Source organism: Cololabis saira, chromosome 22, assembly GCF_033807715.1.
Source record: "Cololabis saira isolate AMF1-May2022 chromosome 22, fColSai1.1, whole genome shotgun sequence".
Lineage (NCBI taxonomy): Eukaryota > Metazoa > Chordata > Actinopteri > Beloniformes > Belonidae > Cololabis > Cololabis saira.
The window spans coordinates 30,634,782-30,661,539 of NC_084608.1; the positions used below are offsets into that span (position 1 = coordinate 30,634,782).

Below are 26,758 nucleotides of genomic sequence, written 5' to 3' on the forward strand. Positions count from 1 at the left end.
CCGAGCCAATCAGGGCGGGCAGAAGCAGGTCAGGTAGCTGAATAGGACCTCAGAGAGAGCACAAGGCAAGGCACAGCAGCTACGCACAGGAGGTAAGAGAGCCCACACACATGAAAAACACACACCCACACACACACACCTTTAACTCTGAGATCACCATTCCCCTTTGGGCTTGTGATTGTGCATCAACGCACATTATCAATGTAGATACACCAGCATGGATACTTGTGTGTGTGTGTGTGTGTGTGTGTGTGTCAGAGCAGAAATAGGCCATATCCCATTTTAGTGACCGAGATTAGCAACAGTGTTTGTAGGATTCAAGTGACATAGTTTGATGAAGATGGAGGGAACAAAAGAGTGTTCTACATTTTCCTATTGAAGTTTAAAGAGAAGTTGAATTATACTATAACTATGGATATGTATACATGTGTCGTATACATGAATTTTGCCATTAAAGTGGCGAAAGAAGAAAAGAAACGTGTCAAAGTTCACGCGAGGGCGTTTTCTGGTGCAGCTGTTTAGTCGTGTTTTGGTCCGTGACCGTGTGCGTCTCCACGTTAAGAGTGTTTGAGTGGGGATAGAAAGCAGGTCCCATCTGTGTATCACCCATCTATTTATAGTGAGAACAAATCCCAGATATGACAGGAATCCCTCCGCCACTTACGAGCCGGCGACAGCCAAAGAGAGAGGTCGGAGAGGAGAGGCAACGAGAAAGGCGAAAGAAAGAGATGGAGAGCAGAGAGGCACACAGCAGATGAGGGGCAGAAATTGGATGGAGTGGGTGTAAAACTAAACATTAGACAAGACAGTGGTGCGTCACGAGCTGGTAAGTTGCGGCTTTTTTTTAGTTCACGAGCTATTTTTTTTTTTTTTTTATTAAAAAGCAGGCGTTATTATCTACTACTGTCACTTTCATTAAGGTTTCATGAAGTCATACCGTTTCCTGTAGTCATGATGAAACTGTTTTGATCAAGGAACCACAGCTGCCTTTTCGGCCATCGTCTTTGCAAAGCGGCTGGTTCCAAAGGGGGTGGAGTTGAACCGAGCCAAAATACAGGGTGCAGTATGTGAGAATCTGCACAATTTTCAGTCTGAAAAAGACAACTGACTTGTGTACATTGGATATAATATCCCATAATCCAGTGCAGTGCTCACATGGCCACTTCCATCATGATGTACCATAGCGTCATACTGGGATCGCTGCACCAGTGTGCAATAGATGTACCTTATATATTTGTATAATAGATAATAGATGTATACTACTAGTAGAATATAGATTCATGAAATCATGGAATTCTTTACCACTGCCTATGACTAATTTAACACAGAAATCAATATTCAGAAAGCAAATTAAGAAACACCTTGGCCATACATGCACACACACTTATATAGATATATATACAGGACTTTCTCAGAAAATGTGAATATTGTGATAAAGTTCTTTATTTTCTGTAATGCAATTAAAAAAACAAAAATGTCATATATTCTGGATTCATTACAAATCAACTGAAATATTGCAAGCCTTTTATTATTTTAATATTGCTGATTATGGCTTACAGTTTAAGATTAAGATTCCCAGAATATTCTAATTTTTTGAGATATGATATTTGAGTTTTCTTAAGCTGTAAGCCATGATCAGCAATATTAAAATAATAAAAGGCTTGCAATATTTCAGTTGATTTGTAATGAATCCAGAATGTAGGACATTTTAGAAAATAAAGGACTTTATCACAATATTCTAATTTTCTGAGACAGTCCTGTACATACTGGACAGGGTAACATGTATCTTTGATCTAATTTCATGGCCTAGATGTCGTTTTACTCTATATTGGAATGTTTCATGTATGTTTTGATTTAAGATAATGATTTACATGTACGGGAAAGTGTAATGTAGGTTTGTCGTGTTATTTCGTTTCCTTCTTTATGTCTTGTTTTTAACAGTATGCTTTAAATGTATTGTTTTTTAATGTGGACTCCAGTAAGACTAGCTGTGTTTAAGGGCATAGTTAATGGGGATCCTTACAAATAAACAAATATACTATAATGTGTGGGCAGTCTGCAGTTCTGACAATGGCCCATGTATCCAGAATTGATCGGTCCGTTCTGATTGTTCAGTTTCCACTTGCTCTCCTGGCGTTCACTTCTTCAATTCAGTTCAATAATGCTTTATTAATCCATGGAGGAAACTTATATATTGTAGTAACTGTAATGATTTAAGTTTTATAGTGTCATGGTTGTAGGTATGAAGGATATCCCGTAGCGATCCGTGTTGCAGCGGATCTGAAGAAACATCTCACTGAAGTTACGCTGCTGTACATTTTGAGCAGCTGCTCCCACTCATAAACAACCCTCTCGTTGCTATAGCTACTCATCACAACAGGTGGCAAAAAGTGACAACAGTCAATTGTGGAAATCCCTCAAGCAGCGCAGCATTCAAACTGGATTAAAGATATTCAAAAATCCCAGTTTAGTCAGGAAAACTATGAAGAAAAACACTCAAAAAGACATGAATTGCTATGAATATTCATGAATTTAAAAAAGATTATTCATGGCTGTATGATTGGGATGGCCTGGTGCTGATGCTAATGTGGGAGAACACACTTTCACTAAATTGTCAAATCGCTTGAGAAAAAAGGAGCCTGATGGTTTTAGTTCGTGCTAGAGAGCAGCTGTCACAGGCTAGCATCTACAATCTCACCGAAATCCATCATAAGTTCAAATTTTATAGTGCATTCTTGACAAATAAGTCTTTATAAAAGGCTGGAAGGAGTAGTTGTGCAACTACTACAGAGATCACGGACGTTAATGACTGGACTGACAGTTGTATACAGTACTCCAGTTGTAAAAAAAGATCAGGGGGGATGGTGGATTTTATCATATGGGGACAGATCATTTGTGCTGATTACAAATAATATAATATATAACAAATAATAGACCAAAACACCTGCAGAAATACTGCAGGAATGACATAGCAGCAGTTAAATGCAGCCTTCTGTAAGCTTTAAATATCCACTGGGCTTACATCAAATACATCAAAACACAACAATAAAGAAAAACAGTTTTCTGAACTTATCAATATGACTCTGTCCTTCACAGGATAAGTAAAATGAATCACTGCAAAAACTCAAAACCTTAACAAGAATATTTGTCTTATTTGTAGTTAAAATGTCTCATTTTAGTAAAAGAATCTCATTACACTTAAAACAAGACTCATCACTGGAAAAAACAACAATTTTCACCTGTTTCAAGTAGATTTTCACTTGAAATAAGTAGAAAAATCTGCCAGTGGAACAAGATTTTTTTGCTTGTAATAAGAAGATAAATCTTGTCCCACTGGTAGATTTTCTTTCTTATTTCAAGTGAAAATTTACCTGAATCAGGTGAAACGTGTCACATTTTTCTGGTGTTATTTTCCTGGTGATGACTCTAAATGTTGAAATAGCAGTAAAACCACATTCATTGATGAAATGACATAAGGGATGGAAAGGGGGGATGGCAGTTTTACAGGGGGGATGATTTTGACCATTTTTATTTCAGGGGGGATGCCATGCTGGATTTTTTTTATGGATATGAACTCTAAAGATTGCATACAAAACTACTTTTACTTTCAACAATTTGTGTAAGACAGAACATGTATACGCAAACTTTTATGTTAAGAAATATCATGATGGACGGTGTTAAATCAACATCTGTGTGGCCAGTTCTGATGTTCACCTTTCACCTTTATTCACACATTCTTTGACGGACCCTGATGAGTGTCAAAGAACCATTTCATCGCATATCAGATGTGAGAAACTGAAAGTAAAACAAAAACTTTCTATTATGCATTTGTGCACAAGAGATACGAGTGTGCACGGAGAGTAAAAGTGAGAGTTTATAGGATGCAGCTGCTACTCGGGGCCAACATAAATACCCTCGTGTTCAGGGGCTCCAGACCTAATCTCTAGTTAATGATAGCAAAGCTTTTAACTCTGTGTTGTTGCACAAACAGCTCCGTGGAAACCAACAGAGACATGTTCGCCTGGTCATCTGAGCCACTCAGATAAGATAAATATGCTGTGGAAACTTCTCGCATTTGGGCCAGCGCTGATCAGCTGAGTAGCTAGTAAGAGCCAGGGGAAGTAAAAAAAACAACAGAAAACTGTCAGATAGAAAAGGAGGAAGAGATGATGGTGCAGTGAGTTTCTGGAGGACTCGTTAAATGCCTGAACTTGAATTACTACGTGCTTCCAGTGTGACCAGTGTAGTCAACATAGAAACTATTTTTAAACACACTGATTCATTCTCATACGATTCCTGTTTATCAGGCTGATCAAGTATGAAACATGACATTGCACAGGTTAAATGTACAAATTGTGCTTGGTTTATGGTGTTATATGCAACTACGGAAGAGTATTAGGGCCAGGCAGGAGAAAAACTAAAATTATATTTTAGAGGAGGAAGATTTTTTTTTTCATTATGCACTTCAAGAAAAAAGTCGAAATGTCGAGATTAATGTTGAAGTAGAATTTCGAGAAAAAAGTCGAAATGTTGAGAAAAAAGTCGAAATGTTGAGAAAAAAGTCAAAATGTCAAGAAAAAAGTTGAAATGTTGAGAAAAAAGTCAAAATTTTGTGAATAAAGTCGAAATGTTGAGAAAAAAGTCAAAATGTCAAGAAAAAAGTCGAAATGTTGAGAAAAAAGTCAAAATTTTAAGAAAAAGTCAAAATGTCGAGATTAATGTTGAAGTACAATTTCGAGAAAAAAGTCGAAATCTCGAGAATATTGTTGAAGTATAATTTCGAGAAAAAAGTCGAAATGTTGAGAAAAAAGTCAAAATTTTGTGAATAAAGTCGAAATGTTGAGAAAAAAGTCAAAATGTCAAGAAAAAAGTTGAAATGTTGAGAAAAAAGTCAAAATTTTGTGAATAAAGTCGAAATGTTGAGAAAAAAGTCAAAATGTCAAGAAAAAAGTCGAAATGTTGAGAAAAAAGTCGAAATTTTAAGAAAAAAGTCAAAATGTCGAGATTAATGTTGAAGTACAATTTCGAGAAATAAGTCGAAATGTTGAGAAAAAAGTCGAAATGTTGAGAAAAAAGTCGAAATGTTGAGAAAAAAGTCAAAATGTCAAGAAAAAAGTTGAAATGTTGAGAAAAAAGTCAAAATGTCAAGAAAAAAGTCGAAATGTTGAGAAAAAAGTCGAAATTCTAAGAAAAAGTCAAAATGTCGAGATTAATGTTGAAGTATAATTTCGAGAAAAAAGTCGAAATGTTGAGAAAAAAGGCGAAATTTCGACTTTATTCGCAAAATTTCGTCTTTTTTCTCGAAATTTCGTCTTTTTTCTCGAAGTGCAAAATAAAAAAAAATCTTCCACTCTCAATTTTTTTTTCTCTTGCCTGGCCCTAATACTCTTCCGTATGTAACTGTTAAAACATAAGTTTAAAAATTAAATAAAAGGAAGGCAATTGATTTTCAGTCTTAAATGTTTTCTAGAAATTTGGGGCTTTGGAAAACAAACTTTAGATCACAGATCTAAATAAAACTTTCAACAGACTAACAGTCACTTTGTGTAAAAAGAAGTGTTGTTGAAAAACTGATGCACCAACTTACATGCTGCAGGTAGTGAAAGAGACAATCAGTGGAAAAGGGGTTCATCTTATTTATTTATTTGTGACTTATTAACTTGTGATTTCTTGAATTTGGTTAGGTTTAGGTACAGTATGTTGATAGATTCATGCTTGTTTGTTCTTGGTTAGGTTTATGCAAGTTGTTATTTTAAAATTTAGAAAGGAGACAAATGCAGGAGGTTATGGAGGCTGGGGTAATTGGGAAAAGTCCTTTAATTCAGGTAATACTGAATGGAAACAACCATAAAGGGAAAAAACTAAAGAGCAAAGTGGAGCACAGGAACATGACGGTGTGGCTAAACAGACGGACCGGCAGGAAAACAGGAAAGAGAAGAGCAGTTGTGAATAATCAGGGAAGAAGGAATGACTAAGGTCAAACCAGAACTGAACACACTTTCAAACTAAATCAGGAAGCAAAGAAAACATTGAACATGAAAAGAAAGCAAACAGATCATGAAAACAATAACACACAGAATAACTGAGAAAAACCCAAGAAATACAAGAATAGAAACCAAAACCATGAGTTATACACACACATTTCTGTATTTGGTTAGGTCTCGGTAGGCCGATTAATTCCTGCTCAGCTGTCTTCAGTTAGGTTTAACTATATTTGATTAAGTTTAGGCACTTTGATTTTACTTACTCGTATTTGTTAAGGTAATTAGGTTAAAGCATGTTGATTTTATAAATTTTTGTCTAAGTATGTTAAAGGGGACCTATTATGGATCTAATACCTATTTTAAACAGGCCTTGAATCTTAAAAACAAGCTTTTGATTGTTTTTGCTAAATAAATTAGAAATTCAGACTCTGAGCCATGTCTTTATCTTCCCATTCTCTAACCTCATTATCTATGCAGGATTCTGAGTGGGCGGGGCTATGATAATGAGGCTCTGTGCTGATTGGCTGCCTGAATGACGCGATACACCGCTACGAAAAAATGGCGGAAGCTCCGGCCGGCGGAGTTAGTTGTTGTTGTTCCGGCCAGAGTTAAGCCGGGAATACACTGTGCGATATTTTGAATCGTATGAGACTGCCCCATCTCACACTGCACGACTAGATCGCGGAGTTCAAAAGTTCAGAACCCACGATTTATGTTCTCACACTGTACGAGCCGATGCTCTGATGCGACCCGTCTGCTCACACTATACGTTCATAATCCTCCCGTCGGACCTCTCTGTACTGGAACTCGAGGCTGGTTTTGGGGCAGGGGTGGGCTGTTCCGACCCAAACGTGCGTCCTGGCTGCCCACCTGATCAAAGGTTATGGGGATCCTTTAGTTTTTTATAATTTAAATTTTTTATATAGGCTATATATATTAAAACAATCCCAAAATATCTGTACCGTTTCTGATTGGGTGGGCACTGCGCATCATTTTTAGACACAACAAAGAACGCAAACCGCAAAAGTTGTGTCTCGGCGGAGGGACCGGCGTCCCAGCAAAGTGAGAAGAGAAAAAAGAGGTTTTCCCAACAACAGACAGCGCACACACTGAAGGCTGATTTATGGTTCCGCGTTACACCAACGCAGAGCCTACGGTGCAGGGTACGCCGTAAGGCTGATTTATGGTTCCGCGTTACACCAACGCAGAGCCTACGGTGCAGGGTACGCCGTAAGGCTGATTTATGGTTCCGCGTTACACCAACGCAGAGCCTACGGCGCAGGGTACGCGGCGACCCGCACCTTAATACTACTTACGTGGAAATGCGGTATTTTTTTGCTATTAAAACATGATTTGTAATGTGAATTTGCAACACTTAGGGGTAAATCCACAAAGAACAGATTGCGCCCGCAAATAGCGCTGTGAAATGCGCTGCATTAGCGCCCGCAATTTGCCCCGCTTTAAGGTCCTATTCACAAAAGATTTTGCTCTAATGATATACCGGCGCAAACACGCCCATAAGGTTTTGCGGCTGAGTGCAATTTGCCCTTGTCTGTGAGCGGAGCTGTTTCAAGTGTTCTCCACACATTTCTGCACACACATTGGTCCACAATGAAAACTGCAGAAATAAAAAATAAAGCGAGTGAAAATAAAACGCCGTGAGGCGCAAGGGCGCAATTTCCACTGGGAACAGTTTTCAAACTCATGTTTTAGTCCCCCCCCAGCTTTTTCGTCGATTTAACGCGGACCATTATTTAAGCATAATTAGGCTTAACTAGTGTGTGCGTATGTGACAGACGCGCATGGTACGATTGTGAAATACGGAATAAACTGTTAGATATGAATTCTAATTCCCAATTACGTAACAATTCCGTATTTCAAGGGACGGGTGGCAGCCCACCCGTCCAGCGGCTGCATCTGCAGCAGCAGCTGAGAGTCCTGACTGACGCTGAGCTTCACAGGGACACGATCAGCGCTATTTTATTATAAGTCTGATATGTTGTGATATGTGATGACATTATTAAGCTGTTAAACACACGCATTCTAGATTTATATGTTTATATGGTGGAATTGTTTGTAATAAAGCAGCCCCTTACTGTACATGGATGAATCCTGAGCTCCTGTTATTTTTATATTTAAATCCGAGATAAGTCCACAACCCCACTTGATCTGACTGTGTACAGTCATGTCTGACTATAGATTTCACCCTTAATATCATTCAGTATCACACAGGCTTGAATGACATTGAGAGAGAGAGAAACAGAGACAGACGGCATGCTCTCTGCAAAAGGATGAGGCAAATCGGGTCGCAGCACTGCTTCAACTGTGCGGTACCTCACGAGAATTTCAAACATGCTGGATTTTCTTGCGACCTCACGATTTGTGATCGGGAGCTCGTCGTGAGGTGTTAATCTCTCGTCGTTACCCCACGTACACTGCACGAGGCACGAGCAACGATTGGGTAGAAATCGGGCCCGATCAAAAAAAAGTCGCACGACTGGAAAATCGGCTCAAAACGAGCTGATAATCGCACAGTGTATGCCCGGCTTTAGTTGTGGGCGTGGTTTCACGCATCGCTCCCGTCGTTACGTGACGACGGGAGCAGAATCTGAACGGCTCGTAGAATCTGGTTGCTTTCCTCCTTCTCTGAGCTGGCAGGCTGAGGGGAGACCACTTTATATGATATACTGAAATCTTGTGCTGCCTCTTGGCCAGGACACCCTTGCAAAAGAGATTTTTAATCTCAATGGATTTCTTTTCCTGGTTAAATAAAGGTTAAATAAAATAAAAAATACATGTTAAAGCAAGAAAAAACCTGTTTTTCGGTCGGCTTGGGTCTGGAGGATCCAGGTTCAAGCCCTGGAATGGCAACCAAGATGAACTGAGCAAGGCCCTTAACCTTAATATCTCCACGGTGTGTGTGTCTCAGATGTAAGTCGCTTTGGATAAAAGCCACTGCTAAATGACAGTAGTAGTAGTAGTAGTAGTAGTAGTAGTAGTAGTAATAGTAGTAGTAGTAGTACAAACCAGGTCAGTTTGATCGGCTTAAATAAATACGACTTCCGTAGCCAGTGACGGAAAATCTGGTTTTTCTTTCTGTGCTGGCTCCACCACATGATGTGTAAAGAGGCTGTGCTTATTTCCCGTATTTCTGAGGGACCAGACATCATGCTCATGATGGAGAAGATGCATAAGAATAATTGTAGTAATCTAGCTGCTGTGAAAGCTCAAGAAGGGATTTTGAGTGTGGATACAAATAACTTTCAGAAGCACTCTGAGCCAAAAAGCCAATCATTTGTTGTTACTTTAGTAAAAAGTAAATATATTTGAGAAAGCGTGGCTTTGCTTGATCTTCACAGGTGTAACAGTTGTAAAACACAAGCGACTGTAACACTCCTGGCGGAAAAACTGAATAAAGCTGGACCAAGTTTACTGCCCACTTGTGTAAAATGGACAACAGAAAAGAGTTTGTGTGTGGCCATAGACAGCAATAAAAGAGAAAAAAAGATTTGCATCTTTCATCATGCATTGTGCTAACTCGAAAGTGAACCTCAGGCAGCACTTGTGTCCATTGGGATATGATTCTCATGATTAGGGATGGGCGGTATGGACTAAAAAATGTATCACGATAATTTCTGGCATTTATCCCGATAACGATTAAAATGACGATAAAAAAAATTCAACTCCACCTTTGTAACTATAAATCTATCTCGCTCTCAGATCCACCATGTTTGTTACACAAAAACATCATCAACGGGAATTTATCCTTCTTTCTTTCTTTCTTTCTTTCTTTCTTTCTTTCTTTCTTTCTTTCTTTCTTTCTTTCTTTCTTTCTTTCTTTCTTTCTTTCTTTCTTTCTTTCTTTCTTTCTTTCTTTCTTTCTTTCTTTCTTTCTTTCTTTCTTTCTTTCTTTCTTTCTTTCTTTCTTTCTTTCTTTCTTTCTTTCTTTCTTTCTTTCTTTCTTTCTTTCTTTCTTTCTTTCTTTCTTTCTTTCTTTCTTTCTTTCTTTCTTTCTTTCTTTCTTTCTTTCTTTCTTGCTCATTTCCTTCCTTCCTTCCTTCCTTCCTTCCTTCCTTCCTTCCTCCTGCTCTCTCCTTCCTTCTTTTCCTTCTTTCCTCCTTCTTTTCCTTCGTTCCTCCTTTTTTTCCCTTCCTTCCTTCCTTCCTTGCTTCCTTCCTTCTTTTTTCCCTTCCTTCCTTCTTTTTTCCCTTCCTTCCTTCTTTCCTCCTTTTTTTCCTTCCTTCCTTCCTTCCTTCCTTCCTTCCTTCCTTCCTTCCTTCCTTCCTTCCTTCCTTCCTTCCTTCCTTCCTTCCTTCCTTCCTTCCTTCCTTCCTTCCTTCCTTCCTTCCTTCCTTCCTTCCTTCCTTCCTTCCTTCCTTCCTTCCTTCCTTCCTTCCTTCCTTCCTTCCTTCCTTCCTTCCTTCCTTCCTTCCTTCCTTCCTTCCTTCCTTCCTTCCTTCCTTCCTTCCTTCCTTCCTTCCTTCCTTCCTTCCTTCCTTCCTTCCTTCCTTCCTTCCTTCCTTCCTTCACGTTGTGCGTGGATTTAACACACAACCATAAATCAGCTTTACACAAAAACATCATCAACATCATTTATCGTTTTTACCGCGAGATGACAAATTCTTACCGTGAGGAATCTTGACGGTATATCGTGAACGGTAAAATATCACCCATTCCTACTCATGATTAATGCAAGTTATTGGTGAATAAAGAAAAATGGTTATTAAAAAATGGCAAATGACATTTGAACTTGTTCTTTCATGCAAAGCCTGAACATACATATGAATTAAAGGGACTAGTGTCGTCGTATAGTCAAAGCAAAGGTCCACCTAAAGGTGAAACTGTGACGCTTTTATTTTGGCAGCGTCTTTTTTCTCCTTGTCATGAATGATTCAGAGAACAGTTCCTGTACCTGCTTTTCTCTGTTGGAGTCGCTAAGCAACTGAAATGCTATCCCGAGCAGCGAAAGCCACAGTCCCAGAACCCCCAGCATGCACCGACACACAAACACAAGCACACGAGTACATGCAGCTGAATGTCTGTGATCTGTGCTTCCTGCAGGAGATTGGACTCACCGGGGGGGAATATGTCCAAACCTTCATCCAACGTTAAAGCCCTGCAGGTAACACATTTTCACCTGTGTGCACAAAAACATTGATATGTAGCTCCCTGCATGATACTGTGACTTTACCGGGGTGAAGGAAGAACGCGGGACAAGGAGTGACGGCGTTTTTGGCAACTTTTTCCACACTGAAGTTTTATTGTTGAAGGCAGATACAGGGTTCAGACTGTGCATATACAGTAACAAGGCTTTAGTAGTGCAGAGGTCATAGCCAGGCAAACGTATGCAGAGCTGTTTTCGTGTCCGTGTGCATGGCAGAGAGGGCTTCATCCATCACATCACTTCTCATTGTGCTCATTTCCATGTGTAACCATGGCACGGGCAGCAGTACAAATGCTTTTTAAACTTCAAAGTACAAACATGAACATCACAGTTCGTTCTCCAACAAAGAGTCCATATAGGTTTATCAAAAACAAGTGCAACAGGACGACTTCACGTTAATATTTAAGTCATAAAAGCTTTCCTTAAACTCTCATATCAGTAGCTTTGGATTTTTAATAAAAACTTACAATATTCATTCATTTATAACTTTAAATCTCTTCAAAATAATGCCATATTTTTTAAATATAATTATTATGTATTAACTAAACCTTCATTGTTTTTCACTGAATCACAACAGTTAAAAAAACCTCATTACAGAGTTGAAAAAAGCAGTTAAGCTGTTGAAAACAAAACAAAAGATACAAAACAAATGTGTTTAATTTAGCTTCAAAATCACCAGTTACAGCTTCAGTGTGACTTTGATTTTCCGATAACTGTTTCGTTGCATTTTTATGCTTTAATACTCCTGCGTCATCATAATTCAACATAAAAGCATAACTCCAGCAGTTTCACACATCAAAGCCTGCTCATAGTGGTCGTGGAGAATATAGAAATGCCGTACTTGGTATCTGTTTGAACAGGAGACGGCTCTCTACGACGGAGTATTAGGGCCAAACTAAGACAAAAAAAAGGGGAAATTACGAGAATAAAGTTATAATATTATGAGAATAAAGTCGTAACATTAAGAGAATAAAGTCATAATGTTGCGAGAATAAAGTCGTAATAGAATAAAGTCGTAACATTACGAGAATAAAGTCGTAACATTACGAGAATAAAGTCGTAATATTACGAGAATAAAGTCGTAATATTACGAGAATAAAGTCGTAATTTATGAGAATAAAGTCGTAATATTACGAGAATAAAGTCGTAACATTACGAGAATAAAGTCGTAACATTACGAGAATAAAGTCATAATTTCTGAGAATAAAATCGGAATATTATGAGAATAAAGTTGTAATATTATGAGAATATAATTTATGAGAACTCTAACAGGAAGAGCAGTCTTCTGCCTGTGTTAAAATGAGGAATATTGAGCATCTTGTGAAGTTCTATTTATATATTTATCATATATTTAATATTACGACTTTATTCTCGTAATATTATGACTTTATTCTCATATTATTATGACTTTATTTTTTATTTTTTGTCTTAGTTTGGCCCTAATACTCCGTCGTAGCTCTCAGACCCAACTGAGGGCTGAAAATGTTGCCCCATATGGGAGTCCTGACAGGTTGCATAGAAGTCCCATAATAATTGCTTACGACGGCTAAGCTCAGCGGCTTTAGGAAGAAATGGGGGTGTGATCCTGGTCCCAGGTCGAGTTCTAGGTGGCTGAAACAACCAATACGAAGTCCCATATTTCAGCCCTTTTATATTTATATATATATATATATATATATATATTATTTAATTGATAGGCATGAAAAATAATTAGCATGTAGCTCACATTTTGAGGCATTAGAAGCATATTAATTGTACATGCCTGAATACTCTTAAAAACACCAAAAAAACAGATTTTTGCGCCAGGATCTCAGTTCACAACGACTTTTAAAAGACAATAAAGTAGTTTAAGAACACAACAACAAAGCCGTGAATGTTTTGTAATTGAATTTGTTGGTCTCTGCTCTGAAATGAAAGTTAACCAGTTTGTCTGAAACCAATGAAATCAATAATTATGCTTCTGAAAATCAGTCAGTCATGGAAACAAAGTCAAGCTTGGAGCAAAAGCGAGAAAATTTGCACAAACACTGGTGTTACAGTACATGTTGAACCAGATTTGGAGTATATCCATATTGCAAATTCACAAACACTGCACTAAAGCGTGGGAAGCCGTACGGGTACGGGGCGGTTAAGTTGGGCGGCTCGGCAGCAGCGCAGCATTCAGGTAAATGCTTAATGGCTAATTAGCACACTGATATAGACAGGCATCGCCCAAGATGCTGCTTAGTTTCTGCGGTATTTTTACCATACGTCACCATCAAGTATTTACTTCCTCTGAAAAGAATACATAAATAAATGAGAAAAATAAATGTTGTGAGTCAGTAATATCACTGAATCAGACAGTTCCTATCACATGTTTCTGTGACGCTGCATGAGGACGCGTCTCAGCTCCGGCTAGGAAACGCTGCGTGGAAATGCTGCGTGTTTGGTGTCAAACACAGTCAAATCAGCAGAATAATTGGTGATGTGTGATTATTTGAGGGGAATTCCAAGTTTGTTGATCCAACGCTGATGAAATGTTAAACATTGTGTGTGTTTGCTCTTTGATTATGAAATTCTCATAGAGCAGAGTGATTTCAATTTGACTTGCTGATTTTTATCAGACAAGAATATTTAGGTTTTGAAATACTTTTAAATTGTAAATCCATGGACAACATGAACTTTATTAAATCGGAGTGATTTCAGTTCAGGACTTATTTACTGTTGTTACGAAACATTCCAGGGACTTTTCTTATTTTTATTTCTTTTTTGTTGTTGTAATAATCAATTTTCCTGAGTATTAACTGCAGAAAATTGAAACAAAACAATCAAAAGAAAAGCAGATTATATACCCAATTAAATTTTTTGCATTTCGACCCATTTAAAATAATAAATAATATAAAAAAAGAGATGTTGAGTTTGACACGTTGGAGGCATCAGGAGTGCTGCTATTCGCTGATTTGGGATGGAGCTAAATGAGCATCAGCCAATCAAACTGTGACTATTTAACTGCGTTAAACCTCCAAGTGTTGGAGGTGTTGGTGTCGCTGACTTTGAATGGATCTGGGTTCATTAGTGAATAAACTGAATTGTGAGGCTGCTGCATTGCTTTGGGAACTCTGCTTACATCAGAACTTGAAAGTTCAACTTTTCAAGAATGAAAGCAGCCATTAGCCAATCAAATTACGGCTATGGAGTCTAGGTGCTAGGTACTAAAATTGTTCGTATACTGTAGGCCAATATGTTGCAAAAGCCTGTCTAAAGTATGAATTATGCTTCTCTGCGAGCAGGAGCAAAAATTTGGACTCTGGGCGCCGTATTGCCAGATAAAACCTGGAGAAAAAGCGTGGATCGTAGACACATCTGGCATGTACAGCACCCAGCCATCTTGTGAGTTAGGAAGAAATTTGATTCGAGATGTTTATCGGTATGAGAAAGTGGTCAGCAGGGGGCGACACAAAGCTTTAGACACGCCCACCGTCAACACCTGCTGCATAGTTCGTTTGTGAATCAACATGTTGACAGGAATTTTGGCATGAGTTTTTCGTTATTCGTTATCGTCCACCACAACAAACAGATTGTTGAAGTAATGACTTCAGGTACAGATTAGTGATTAGTCACCGTCATATATCATGGAAGTTCATGTAAGGCATTATTTCTTCCATAGGAAGAGATCTCATGTTCATCCCAACAACTGCCAACATATGTGAGCTGCAATAAACTAATAAAGCTTAAACAGAGAGGAGAAGGGTTATATTCTTTAGCCCGGCCAAAATCTGAATGTTTTATCTCTTCGGTACAAAGAATTTGTCTCGTTCCTCTGGATTTGACTTCCAAGGGTCGGTACCAGCAGAATCAGACGATGCTGGATGCCATTGAGGGATACAAGTATTCAGAAAAATGAAGCATGTCGTTGTGTTAAATAGTGTCTGTTGGACACTTCTGTGCAGGGGCGTTAATTGGGTATGACGGTACGGCAGCCGCCACACCTTGGCTTCAAGGGAAAATGTAAATGTTTGTTTTTTAAATACATTTATGGAATTACTCTGTGTCTATTTGTATTGATTATTCTATTACTTAATACACATAAAATAACTACAAATGTAAATCAGAACAACATGATCGATTTCCCTAGTTATTACACTGCAAAAACTCAAAATCTTAAGAATATTTGTCTTAATTCTAGTTAAAATGTCTAATTTTTAATCAAAAAAATCTCATTACATTTAAGACAAGACTCAAAAACTCAAAAAACAACAATTTTCACCTGTTTCAAGTAGATTTTCACTTAAAATAAGTAGAACATTTTTTTTGCTTGTAATGTGAAGACAAATCTTGTTCCACTGGCAGATTTTTCTACTTATTTCAATTGAAAATTTACTTGAAACAGGTGAAAATGGTCAAATAAGTTATTTTTCTGGCGATGACTCTTGTTTTAAGTGTAATGAGACTAAAAATGACTAAAAATGAGACATTTTAACTAGAAAATATTCCTAGTAAGATTTTGAGTTTTTGCAGTGAGCGAAACTGCATTTGAAAAAGTTCCAATTTTCTTGACCACACAGATAAGCTACATAGACTTCTGTGATGAGTATTTGCTGGACGTGTTGATTGATACTCTAGTTAAGTTCTGTGACTCGTAACCTCGCCGTACCTTAGCTTCCACTGAATTGACGCCACTGCTTCTGTGTGAGTTAATGCGTAAAGCAACATTGTGATTGGTTTGGTATGTTCTGTACCAGTGGAAATGGCTGTGGATGGAAGGAGTACCAGACTATTTTCACAACAGAAAAGCATCGCCAAGTGAATGGTTACGGCTGGCCAGATTGTAGATTGTTAGTCATCGTGAGCTAATTTTCATCTTGGGGGAAAAGAAACCCCTACATGAGAAATGTAACTTAAAGCAACAACAATACAAAAAAACAAGCATAAATACAAATATGCTGGAGATGAGGCAACTTTTCTTCCAGTCATCTTCTTATCTTAAAACCTTAATGTTAAATTAGGGCTGTGCGATTTTAAATCTAAATCGGATTTATTAATCACCATTGATGTTAAAAAAAGGAAATCGGAAAATCGATTGTCCTTTTTTGCAGCTGGCTGCATTACAGACAGAGCTCGTCTAGTCATCTTTGTTTGGTCAAGAAAATTGTAAATGTTGTCACTTTACTAAACTCAAGGAGGATTTACAGTATCTTTCAATTGCACTTCATTCCCAATAGGGACATTTGTTAGCTATTTTTCTTTAAAAATAAAGATAAAATATTTGAAACAATTTATTCCATTGACTTTTGTAGTTTTACCAAAAAAATCGAAATCGAAAATCGGGTTTTCAGAGAAAAAAAATCGGGATTTTATTTTTGTCCAAAATCGCCCAGCCCTATGTTAAATAAAGAATTTCAATTTCAGTTCAATTCAATTTCAATTGAATTGAAATTATATATTTAACCCAGATATATTTTGGCCAGATTGTAGATTGTTAGTTAATTTTCATCTTGGGGGAGAAAGAAACTCCTACATGAGAAATGTAACTTAAAGCAACAACAATACAAAAAAACAAGCATTAATACAAATATGCTGGAGATGAGGCGACTTTTCTTCCACAGTCATCTTCTTATCTTAAAACCTTAATGTTAAATATAGAATTTCAATTTCAGTTGAATTGAAATTGAAATTATATATTTAACCCTACAGTATATAAGCCTTTCAAAGAGCCGCATCCACTGATATCCGTTACAAACGCGTCACCCTCTCTGTACAGCTGTACAATATGAGATTATATACAGACTGAGCAGTACAAAAAAACAAGAACACCAAATCCAAGTGGCAGCAGAGCAGGTTGCAGTAGAACATCAAGTTAACAGGTAGATCGCGTCCGTCTGTCTCCATGTGTGTGTGTGTGTGTTTGCCAATTTTCATAAACACACAAGTCCCTTTTAGGGACTGTTGATAAGTAAGGAAGTAGTGGTCATAACCAAAACAAGGGGTTTTGAGGAAAGAGCAGGCGCTCACGCGCCCACAGACACGCCCACAGACGCACACAGACGGACGGACAGTGACCTTTTTCTCCGTCGGAGCGTTGGACCGGCTCTCACTCAATGCTCCCACTGTTTACCAGGCTAATTTGAACATCCCGATGGGAGCTCTGCGTCCAGGGGCGGGACATCCTGTCAAAAGAAGAGAGGAGACAGCAGACACAGAAGAGGTGAGACGACACTCTCACAACCACCACGAACAGGTGATCAGTATCTGGATAATCACATCCAGTCCACAGGGTTTGTATTTACACTCGCTACTAAAATGCACCCTGATCTTGATTGCAGCCAAACTTTGATCCTGCCTCATTATGTAAATTAGGTTTCAGAACGATTGGAGTAAGATGACCTTTCGTCTTGTAGTACTGTGGCGAAGTTATATTATATAGAGCGGTGATAAATCAAGCTTCAGCACCTCCAAATGTGGCCCGGGCGATTTGATCGTGGTGCCGTGTGCTCTGAATAAAGTCACGCCTTAATTCCTTTTATTCAAATAAGCTGACGGCCATAACAAACCCTGTGTACAAGTTCTGCAGCACACTGACTAACAGGTTCACCCTTTTTAGATATTAAAGAAGTGTATTTCATCATTCCCAACCAAGTACAATATTATTGTTTTTCACTCACACTTTTGCAGTGACAAAACATCTGAACTCAGCTCATTCGGATCAGTTTTAGGCTTAAAACTAAATACGAACTATTATACTATTATGAACTATTATGTGATCTGCTTGAAAACAGCACAAAGGAACTTCTGCAGCTTTAAGCTTTTTTATTACGCTGTTTTAGATTTAGTCTTGTCTGGTTTCTTCCCCCGTCACTCTTCTGTTTCTTCCTGCATCATTATTTACTTGAGCCCATTAGTCACCTCTGCAGCTCTGTGAGTAAGTTTTAATGTAGCTGATATCAAACATGGTGCTGTGATAATCGCAAGAGAAAACCAGGGTGGCATCCAAACTCACTTTGACGATAATAGAGATGCATGACTAAAAGGAAGTAAGCAAATATTCTTTCAAATGAAACTAATTTAACTTGTAAAAAGTCTGGTGGCCCCAGATAGTGCAGTTGTTCATATACAGAGGCCATCGCCCTCGTGCACGCGGTGCAGGTTCGAATCCAAGCCTGTGACTCTTTGAATCAGAATCAGAATCATGTTTATTTGGCCAAGTCAGGTCAAACAAGACAGGGAATTTGACTCACTGTACAGTAATTAGACAAATGACAGCTCTTATTAACATATATACAATTTTTTTCTAAAGTGAAAGGTGCAGCAGTATGAGGTAGACATGGTTATTGAAGGTAGACATGGACCTTGGTTAATATTTTAACAATTATTACAAAGTAACACTAAAAGTATCCCAGCTACAACTCCAGAAGTGGGTCTTCTCTTGGTGCCACTAAAGTTACTGAACAGTGAAACCTCACAGAACTAAAACTGCAAGCAGCTTGTTGGGATGCTTTTTTTTTAGCGTACAAAAAACATTAAATTATGAAAAGAAAAGTTCTAATTTGTTATTCTACTTAATAATAATAATTACAGCCCTTAATATTTTCAACAATTTTTTGCTGCATGTCTTCCCCATCTCTCAAAGTGTTTGTGCTGCTGTAACTGTGCGGTGCGGCTGTACCGACCTCAGCTAATGAAGACAAAATAAATGTATCTTCACCACTTGAGTAAAAAAAAACCAGAGCAGCCTGAATCTGGAGCGTTTAGCTCACAGGGATTTCTTGGAGTTATACCTATATAATCATTATTTGAATTAATTTAACATACTAAAATTTTTTTTTAAATAGTAAGGGCTGTTATTATTATTATCAAGTAGAATAACAAATTAGAACTTTTTTTTTTTATAATTTAATGTTTTGTGTACGCTAAAAAAAAAAAAAAGCATCCCAACAAGCTGCTCGCAATTTCAGTCCTCTGAGAGTTCACTGAGAGAAGACTTGAGAAGACTTGCTTTTTTGTGTTAAACTTAAAAGTAGCGACCCACTTCTGGAGTTCTAGCTGGGCTACTTTTAGTGCTACTTTGTAATAAATATTAATATATGAACCAAGGTCCAACAGAAACAAAGAACGAACAAAAAAAACCCATAAACCTCATCAGACCAGGCAACGTTTTTCCAATCTACTGTTGTCTAGTGTTGGTGAGTCTGTGTTAATTGCAGCCTCAGGTTCCTGTTCTTAGCTGACAGGAGTGACCCGGTGTGGTGTTCTGCTGCAGCCCATCCGCCTCAGGGGTTGGATGTGTGGTGCGTTCAGAGTTGCTCTTCTTCAGACCTCGGCTGTAACGAGTGGTTATTGGAGTTACTGTTGTCTTTCTATCAGCTCCAACCAGTCTGGCCTCCGACCTCTGGCATCAACAAGGCATTTGTGTCCACAGAACTGCGGCTCACAGGATATTTTCTCTTTTTCTGCCCATTCTCTGTAAACCCTAGAGATGGTTGTGCGTGAAAATCCCAGTTTCTGAATCCTCAGACCAGCCCGACAACCATGCCACGTTCAGAGTCACTTAAATCACCTTTATTCCCCGTTCTGATGCTGGTTTAAACTGCAGCAGATCGTCTGGACCACGTCTACTGTACATGTCTACGTGCACTGAGGTGCTGCCATGTGATTGGCTGATTAGAAATGTGCATTAAAGAGCAGTTGGACAGGTGTACCTAATAAAGTGACCGGCGAGTGTATATTTAAGTTTTAATTTCAGCAAAACACGAACAAAGAGATGCTTTAGCAACACAGTTGTGTTTGAGGTTTTGCAGACTCTCATACAAAACATCATCATCCGTTTTCAGGGTATTTTAATGTTAAACTGTGCAGCAAAATCTATTTGTGCTATTTTCTGAAAACTGCATTTTGGATTTAAACGAATCTGTAACTTTAGCGCTAACAGTGAACTACAGTTTTAATGAGGTGACTGTATCTGACTCTTACCTTTTTTAGAGTTGTAAAAGAAAAGCGGTTAACAGAAATGGCACAGTGTCAAATGTAACAGTCGGACAGCAGGGAAAAATGATATGAAACTATTTACACTAAACTCCAGATATCCAGACGTGTCTGTTGCTTGTCTTTTCCCCTCCAGCAGGCTCATACGCCAGACCCCCCATCCCAACCTCCAGCCCAGACGCCGGAGGAGAAGAAAGCGTTGCCGGGCGCCGTGAAGCTGCCCGGGCCTGCCGTCAACCTATCAGAGCTTCAGAATGTAAAGAGTGAACTACGATGGGTTACCAAGGATTAACATGTAGGTTTCCCAGCCGTTTTCCACCAATAAAAATAACTAAAATACAATAAAACTCCTCATTTATACAAACACTTTATATGTTAGTTTCCCAGCCACATTAAAATATGACATGGTGTTTACATTATAACATCTGGTTTCTTTTTGTCCTTTGATAGCAGCGGTTTCATGAACGTTTAATAGTGTAAATTATATGCAATACAAATGCATATATAAATGATTAATTCCAGTTTTTGCTTTTTAATAAATACATAGCCAAATCATCTGACTTGTTACACAGGAATAAAGAGTGTGATCATTTAATACATAAAAAAAGATTATTGATAAGAGTTTGTATCTGATAGAAAAATCTAATGGGTGGGTTGTGAAAGTACGACGGAGTATTAGGGCCAAACTAAGACCAAAAATAAAAAATAAAGTCATAATATGAGAATAAAGTCATAATATTACGAGAATAAAGTCGTAATATTTTGAGAATAAAGTCGTAATATTACGAAAATAAAGTCGTAATATTAAATATATTATAAATATATAAATATAACTTCACAAGATGCTCAATATTCCTCATTTTAACACAGGGAGAAGATGCTCTTCCTGTTAGAGTTCTCATAAATTATATTCTCATAATATTACAACTTTATTCTCATAATATTACGATTTTATTCTCATAAATTACGACTTTATTCTCGTAATATTACGACTTTATTCTCGTAATATTACGACTTTATTCTCGTAATATTACGACTTTATTCTCGTAATATTACGACTTTATTCTCGTAATATTACAACTTTATTCTCATAATATTACGATTTTATTCTCATAAATTACGATTTTATTCTCATAAATTACGACTTTATTCTCATATTATGACTTTATTCTCATAATTTTTTTTTTGTCTTAGTTTGGCCCTAATACTCCGTCGTATGAAAGCAAGAACAACATGCAAAAATAAAGGGAGGCAGCACAAAGGTGACTTTGTAAAGTGAGTCAAGAGTTATTTATGTATGCCAGTCCAGTCATTCAGGAAAAAAAAAACAAAAAACTCTAAAAATAGATTTGCACATATCCAGAGTAACAAGTTGACAGAGTTTGAAAGTGCTGATAAAGCTGAAGAAAAACAATGAGCTAATCAATAAGACGTGTGTTCAGTTTTAATTGACAAGCCACTCACGGTATCAGACATCGATCATATTCGGCGTTCAACTTCACATAAAATGACTTGCAGTGATCAAATTCCGCCACAAGGGGTCGCTATTGGACAGGCAAGTTTAGTTTGGGTCAAAGCGAGAGTGTGTGTTCACGTCTCAGTGTGTGTGCTGGGCGGCCTGACTCAGCTGCTAAATTTATACTTGACAGGAGAAAGTGCGGAAAATTAGTAGCAGTGTGTGCTGTGACTTTGTCAGCAAGACTCATAAAACCACAACACCGAACACTGCAGCTTCCCCGGCCAGCGCAACCCTCGCAGGGGCTGTGGGGGGAAAATGAAGGAGGAGAGACAAAGAAAAAAACAAAAAACAAGAGCTGACTGACGTTTAAGCAATTAATGCTCTAAATCAGGGGTGTCAAATGTGCGGCCCGAGAGAGGTTTTCATGCGGCCCGCGAGAAGTTTCCAACGCAAAAAAACAAAATGTTAATTTACTAAAAAGGGAGGCATAAATAATTGCCATGAATCGCAGCATATCCGATAATATATTTCTTCTACAAATCCATCGTTATTTCACAAACAGCAGTTTTCAACATTTTTTTTGTTTTCTAGAATGTATTTGCCGATTTTATTTCTTTGTAGACGGTTGTTTATTTTTGTTAACTGACTACTATTATATATTTTCGCAGGAAAAATATCACTGCTAGATGATAGAAGATATTTATTCAGAGAATTTCAGTTTTGAATACGAGGATAGTGACAAAGTAAAACAGTTAAAAAAGAAGTGCTGACTTTTTCGGCACACTGGCGTAAATATCCGCGCCAATTTTTAAAAATAAATACACTTAATTGTACTGGAAAAATCTCTAAATCACAAGGAAACACTCTCGGATGTAATAAGAAAGATTTTTCTTTTAAATTTCCTATAAAAAAGCAAAATATAAAAAAAACATACTTGTTTCTGTTTATCTTTATAAAATGATATTAAAAGTATCTTACATCATTTGAAAACAAATGAGAAATTTCAAGAAAAGATCCTGAAGAAATATATTTTACATAATTGAGTGTAAACAAAGTGCATATTTCTTTTAAAATTAACTAAACTGATATTGGATTAGATAACAATAGTAAAAAAAAAAAGAATTAGAAAAAATAATTTTTGCACCGTTTTTGTTATTTTGAGCATGCAGCCCGCGAGAAAAGAATTGGTCAAATCCGGCCCGCCAAGCAAAATGAGTTTGACACCCCTGCTCTAAATAGTTTAAAGAATAAACAAATAAAATACTCAAAATCAGTTCCACTTGGTTTTTGAAAGTTTGATGTTTTTGAGGTACTGAAGTTTGTAATCTGGTGTAACATTCATAAGCTATGTGACCTCTCAATTTAACGACAACTGTACTGCAAATCAAACCCAAAATCTGAGAATCAAAATCTAAAATCTAAGGATCAAAACCCAGAAACTGTAACCTTACACTTTTTTCTTCTTTTCTCGCCAACAGCTCCTAAACCGTTTTCCTCAGTTGTATGTTTTTGTGTCAAATCCATTTGGTGCTGAATATACGTTGTACCTTAAACTACATAGCCGTCAGCGCCTGACGGTTCTTGATTCAGATGCTGCTACAAACATGACATCTGAAACAACAACCCCCAGAGCTGTAATGAGGACCGCCGTCATCCATTACCAGCCGAGCCTCGGCCCCTGCGACCTTGACGCTCCCAAAATCTGCCTTTAACCTTTAAAAACCGGCATATTGGTTTTCAAAATGTATGTACAATTACAACCAAATAAAACAGCAATAATTCTTTTTGCATGTTAAACAGGAAGAGTTTCACTTACATATTCTGAATTTAGTGTGTCCCAGAGTTTTAATCCATTAAATCGTTTGGAAAAATCACGTAATTATCCAGTAAAATTGCGCACACAGAACTTTTTTTGGTACTTTTCCACTCCACTTCCCGCGAAAAGGGAGGTGACATCATTCCCTCGGAAACTAGTCGGTTTGAATTTGCGCTCTTGTTCAAGCTTTTTACGAAAGATTACTCAGCGATAACCCACACACACACTACATAGGCTACTCACTATACAAGCCCACACACACACATATTATGGATCCACCAAAGTCTGTGCGTGTGAAACCGTATAAACGAGCGAAGCTGAGTTCAGCGCCGAATGAAGATGCGATATCTAAACGCAATATACTGTATAAAATGAGATATCTCAAAAACTAAAGTTGCTGTTGTTTGAAAGGCTTCTGTGTTACTTTTTTCCATTGACAATTTTGAGGGATCTAGCTCTGGGATTTCAGTATTTAGAAAAATATGTGTAAAATTAAAAAATGATTAACATTTTTTCTGCTAGTTATTTGCACTTCTTAGCCATTTATTTAGTTAGTATGGATTTGTAACATACAATTTATTAAAGATTGGCTTATATGGGTTGTTTTGATGCATACCAAATACAAATACTCCATAAAATAGATGTATAGCATCCAAAAATGTAAAAATATGCTTAGGCGGACTTGTTCTATGGTAGGTCATGGATTCAGATGCTAAGCGAAATAAGGCTAAAGTGACGACAGCTTTCATGATTTGGTGCATAAAAATGAACCTACATTAATTGTCTAGTTATGTAGTTGCCACGTCTGTACCAGGCTGTAAATATTTCTATTATAATATTGAGCATTTTTACATGATGGACAATAGAGATCGACTCACTTTTGAAGCCAACCCCTGGTGGTCGGGCGAGGAACTGAACTTCAGTTTAGTTAGCAGGAAGCTTCGCTTCAACCTGCAGCTGAAGGATAATTTGATCTCAAATTCTGGATCCTGACAATAACTACAGCTCTTTTCTTGTGTGTTTCTCTAAACCCGATACAAGTTAGTTTTAGCCAGAGTTTAAGCAATTTGAGCAGATTGAGAAACAAGGAAAAAAGAAACAAAGATACAGTTAGACCTGAGAAACTGGAGCTCCCTGGTCCAGGTTGTTGCCGGTCTTCTGTCAGGATTTAGTCCAAAGCTACTGGAGGAAATTACTCACGGTGCCATAATCTGTCTCTAGTCCTCCAGGACCCTCCTGCCAGGTGTAGAAGACGGGCGACACTCCTCCCGGACCCCTCGGCCGCTGACAAGCACAACAGACTACAACCTCGACATGTTTCTGAACACTGACAGCCGTCTCTGGAGCGCCACCTTTACCAAATCCCTTCCAATCAGTAATTCATCATTGCAGTTTTTATGATCATTTTTGATCCTTTTTGCAGTGTTTATTATTCAACTATATCCAAAATTAAATTACATTTTGTACTTGCTTCTGCTGCAGATGAGAAGCAACTCAAATTGGACCCTTTCATAGTCAGTGAGATGTGTTGCAGTTCTTTATTTTTATTGTTTTGGAGTAATTTATTTTCATAAAATTTGTTGGAAGAAGAAAACATTTAAAGCGTCTGCCTTGACCTCGAAGCAAACCTCTCATCCTTATTTTTCTGTGTTAAACTTGACTGATTCAGCTCAGATATATACTGATGCTCTCGACTAAGTGCTGTCAGTCTGAATGTTTGCAGAGCAGCTGATGAGTTGAAGAGATTTCAGGCTTATTATCTTTTGTTTTTCTGGTGGGGGGATGGGGGGGGGGTCACAATGTGTTTGTTTATTGTTGTTATGATTTCCAGAAAATTATGCTATTGAAATAAATTTAATTCCAAACTCGTCTGGTTTGATTCTTTTGCATTAATGTGAGTATTATTGGCAGAGGAGTCAAAAGTATTCACATTCATTACTCAGGTAGAAGTATAGATACTAGAGTTTAAAAATACTCCTGTAGAAGTTGAAGTATCAACTCAAGTTTTTTACTCAAGTAAAAGTATAAAAGTAAAAGTAATGTAAGGGGGAAAAAAGCCATTAAGGACAAAAGCCATTGAAAATGAATGTATCTTAGTATAATGCAAATATATTAAAGAACCGTATATGTGTACTATTGAGCATTGACATGTGTTTCAGAGAGCAGAAGATATGATGACTAGTTGCCTATAAGTATTGTAATGGTGCAAAAAGTCAAACTTCAGAGGCATGTTATCATTTATCCTAACCTTTATTGGAATGTACATCCAAGTTTAGTTGCAGGAATCTGAGGGAACGGATGTAAGAACAAAACTGGACAAGAACATCTGAAACAACCACAACCAAATTCACTCTATCCGGATGGAGCAATTTAACTGGATAGTTTTTATTAAACGCCGAAATGAAATAGAGTAACGAGGCTGTTTTTAAAATGTAAGGAGTAAAAAGTACAGATAATTGTGTGAAAATGTAAGGAGTAAAAGTAAAAATTCGTCTGAAAAATAATGACTCCAGTGAAGTATCGATATCCAAAATTTCTACTTAAGTAAGGTAACAAAGTATTTGTACTTCGTTACTTGAGACCTTTGATTATTGGGTGTTAGGATCTGGCCTCTGGTCACTGGTCAACCGGTTCCTCAGTCTGCGGACGCGTTGGTTTGCTTTAATGCTTTATTTGAAATATTTACTCCCAAGATTAGAAGTCAATTCTTCCCGCATCAACACACGACTGAACTTTTCGGGGTTTAGCTGTAATGACTCCACTCAAGATTATTGGGTGAAGACCTCAAAACCCCAACTGCTCGACAGCCCCGATCATCTTTATTCTGCTTTACCACTGCTGCTGTTTTTCATGACGTTGCCCAAAGGTCAGACCTTTGTGTGTCCAGTAAAATATCCCAGAGAGACTTTTTCCTCTCAGAACATGAACCGTGTAGCCGGGGCAGCCTCACCTACTCGCTGTGAAAAGGGTCCACAATCATACCTGTCAAGTCTCCAGTTGTGGTCGGGAAACTACCATATTTTACCCCTCTTTCCCGCCTTCCTCCCGTATTAGTATTTTCCCATAAATATCCCGTTTTATAATATAATAATTTTTAAACTGCAAACTGAATCGTCACTAACCTTGCCACCTACTGTAGCCTGGGGGTCAGTTCTCACGAGGTTAGAGGCAACAACGGGAGCAAACTCAGAACAAGAAATCAGAGATGGATGGATGTAATGAGAGTGAAGACATTTCTGCACAAAAAAGAAGAAGACTTTGTGTTAATATCTCTAAAAATGGGATACTGAATTTACTTTCCTAAAGATGAGCAGGACTGGGCACAGAAACATGCGTCTGTGTCATCAGTCAGTGAAGGCTAGAGCCACATGAGTGAA

The 26,758-nt window shown here is 37.8% G+C and overlaps 1 protein-coding gene across 3 annotated transcripts; it reads left to right on the plus strand.

The window, feature by feature from the left end:
- smpx (small muscle protein X-linked) lies at nt 1-25,190 on the plus strand. 3 transcript variants are annotated; one of them, XM_061713503.1, is made up of 5 exons: nt 1-92; nt 11,046-11,106; nt 17,246-17,332; nt 20,243-20,401; nt 24,603-25,189. In XM_061713503.1, exons 2-4 carry the CDS (start codon nt 11,071-11,073, stop codon nt 20,396-20,398), a joined length of 279 nt encoding a protein of 92 aa, XP_061569487.1. In that variant the 5' UTR covers nt 1-92; nt 11,046-11,070; the 3' UTR covers nt 20,399-20,401; nt 24,603-25,189. The 3 variants fall into 3 exon arrangements, with proteins under 3 accessions (XP_061569487.1, XP_061569488.1, XP_061569486.1); XM_061713504.1 differs by lacking the exon at nt 1-92 and adding an exon at nt 658-826 and having other exon boundaries at nt 20,246-20,401; nt 24,603-25,190; XM_061713502.1 differs by lacking the exon at nt 1-92 and adding an exon at nt 661-826.
- The last annotated feature ends 1,568 nt before the right edge of the window (nt 25,191-26,758 follow it).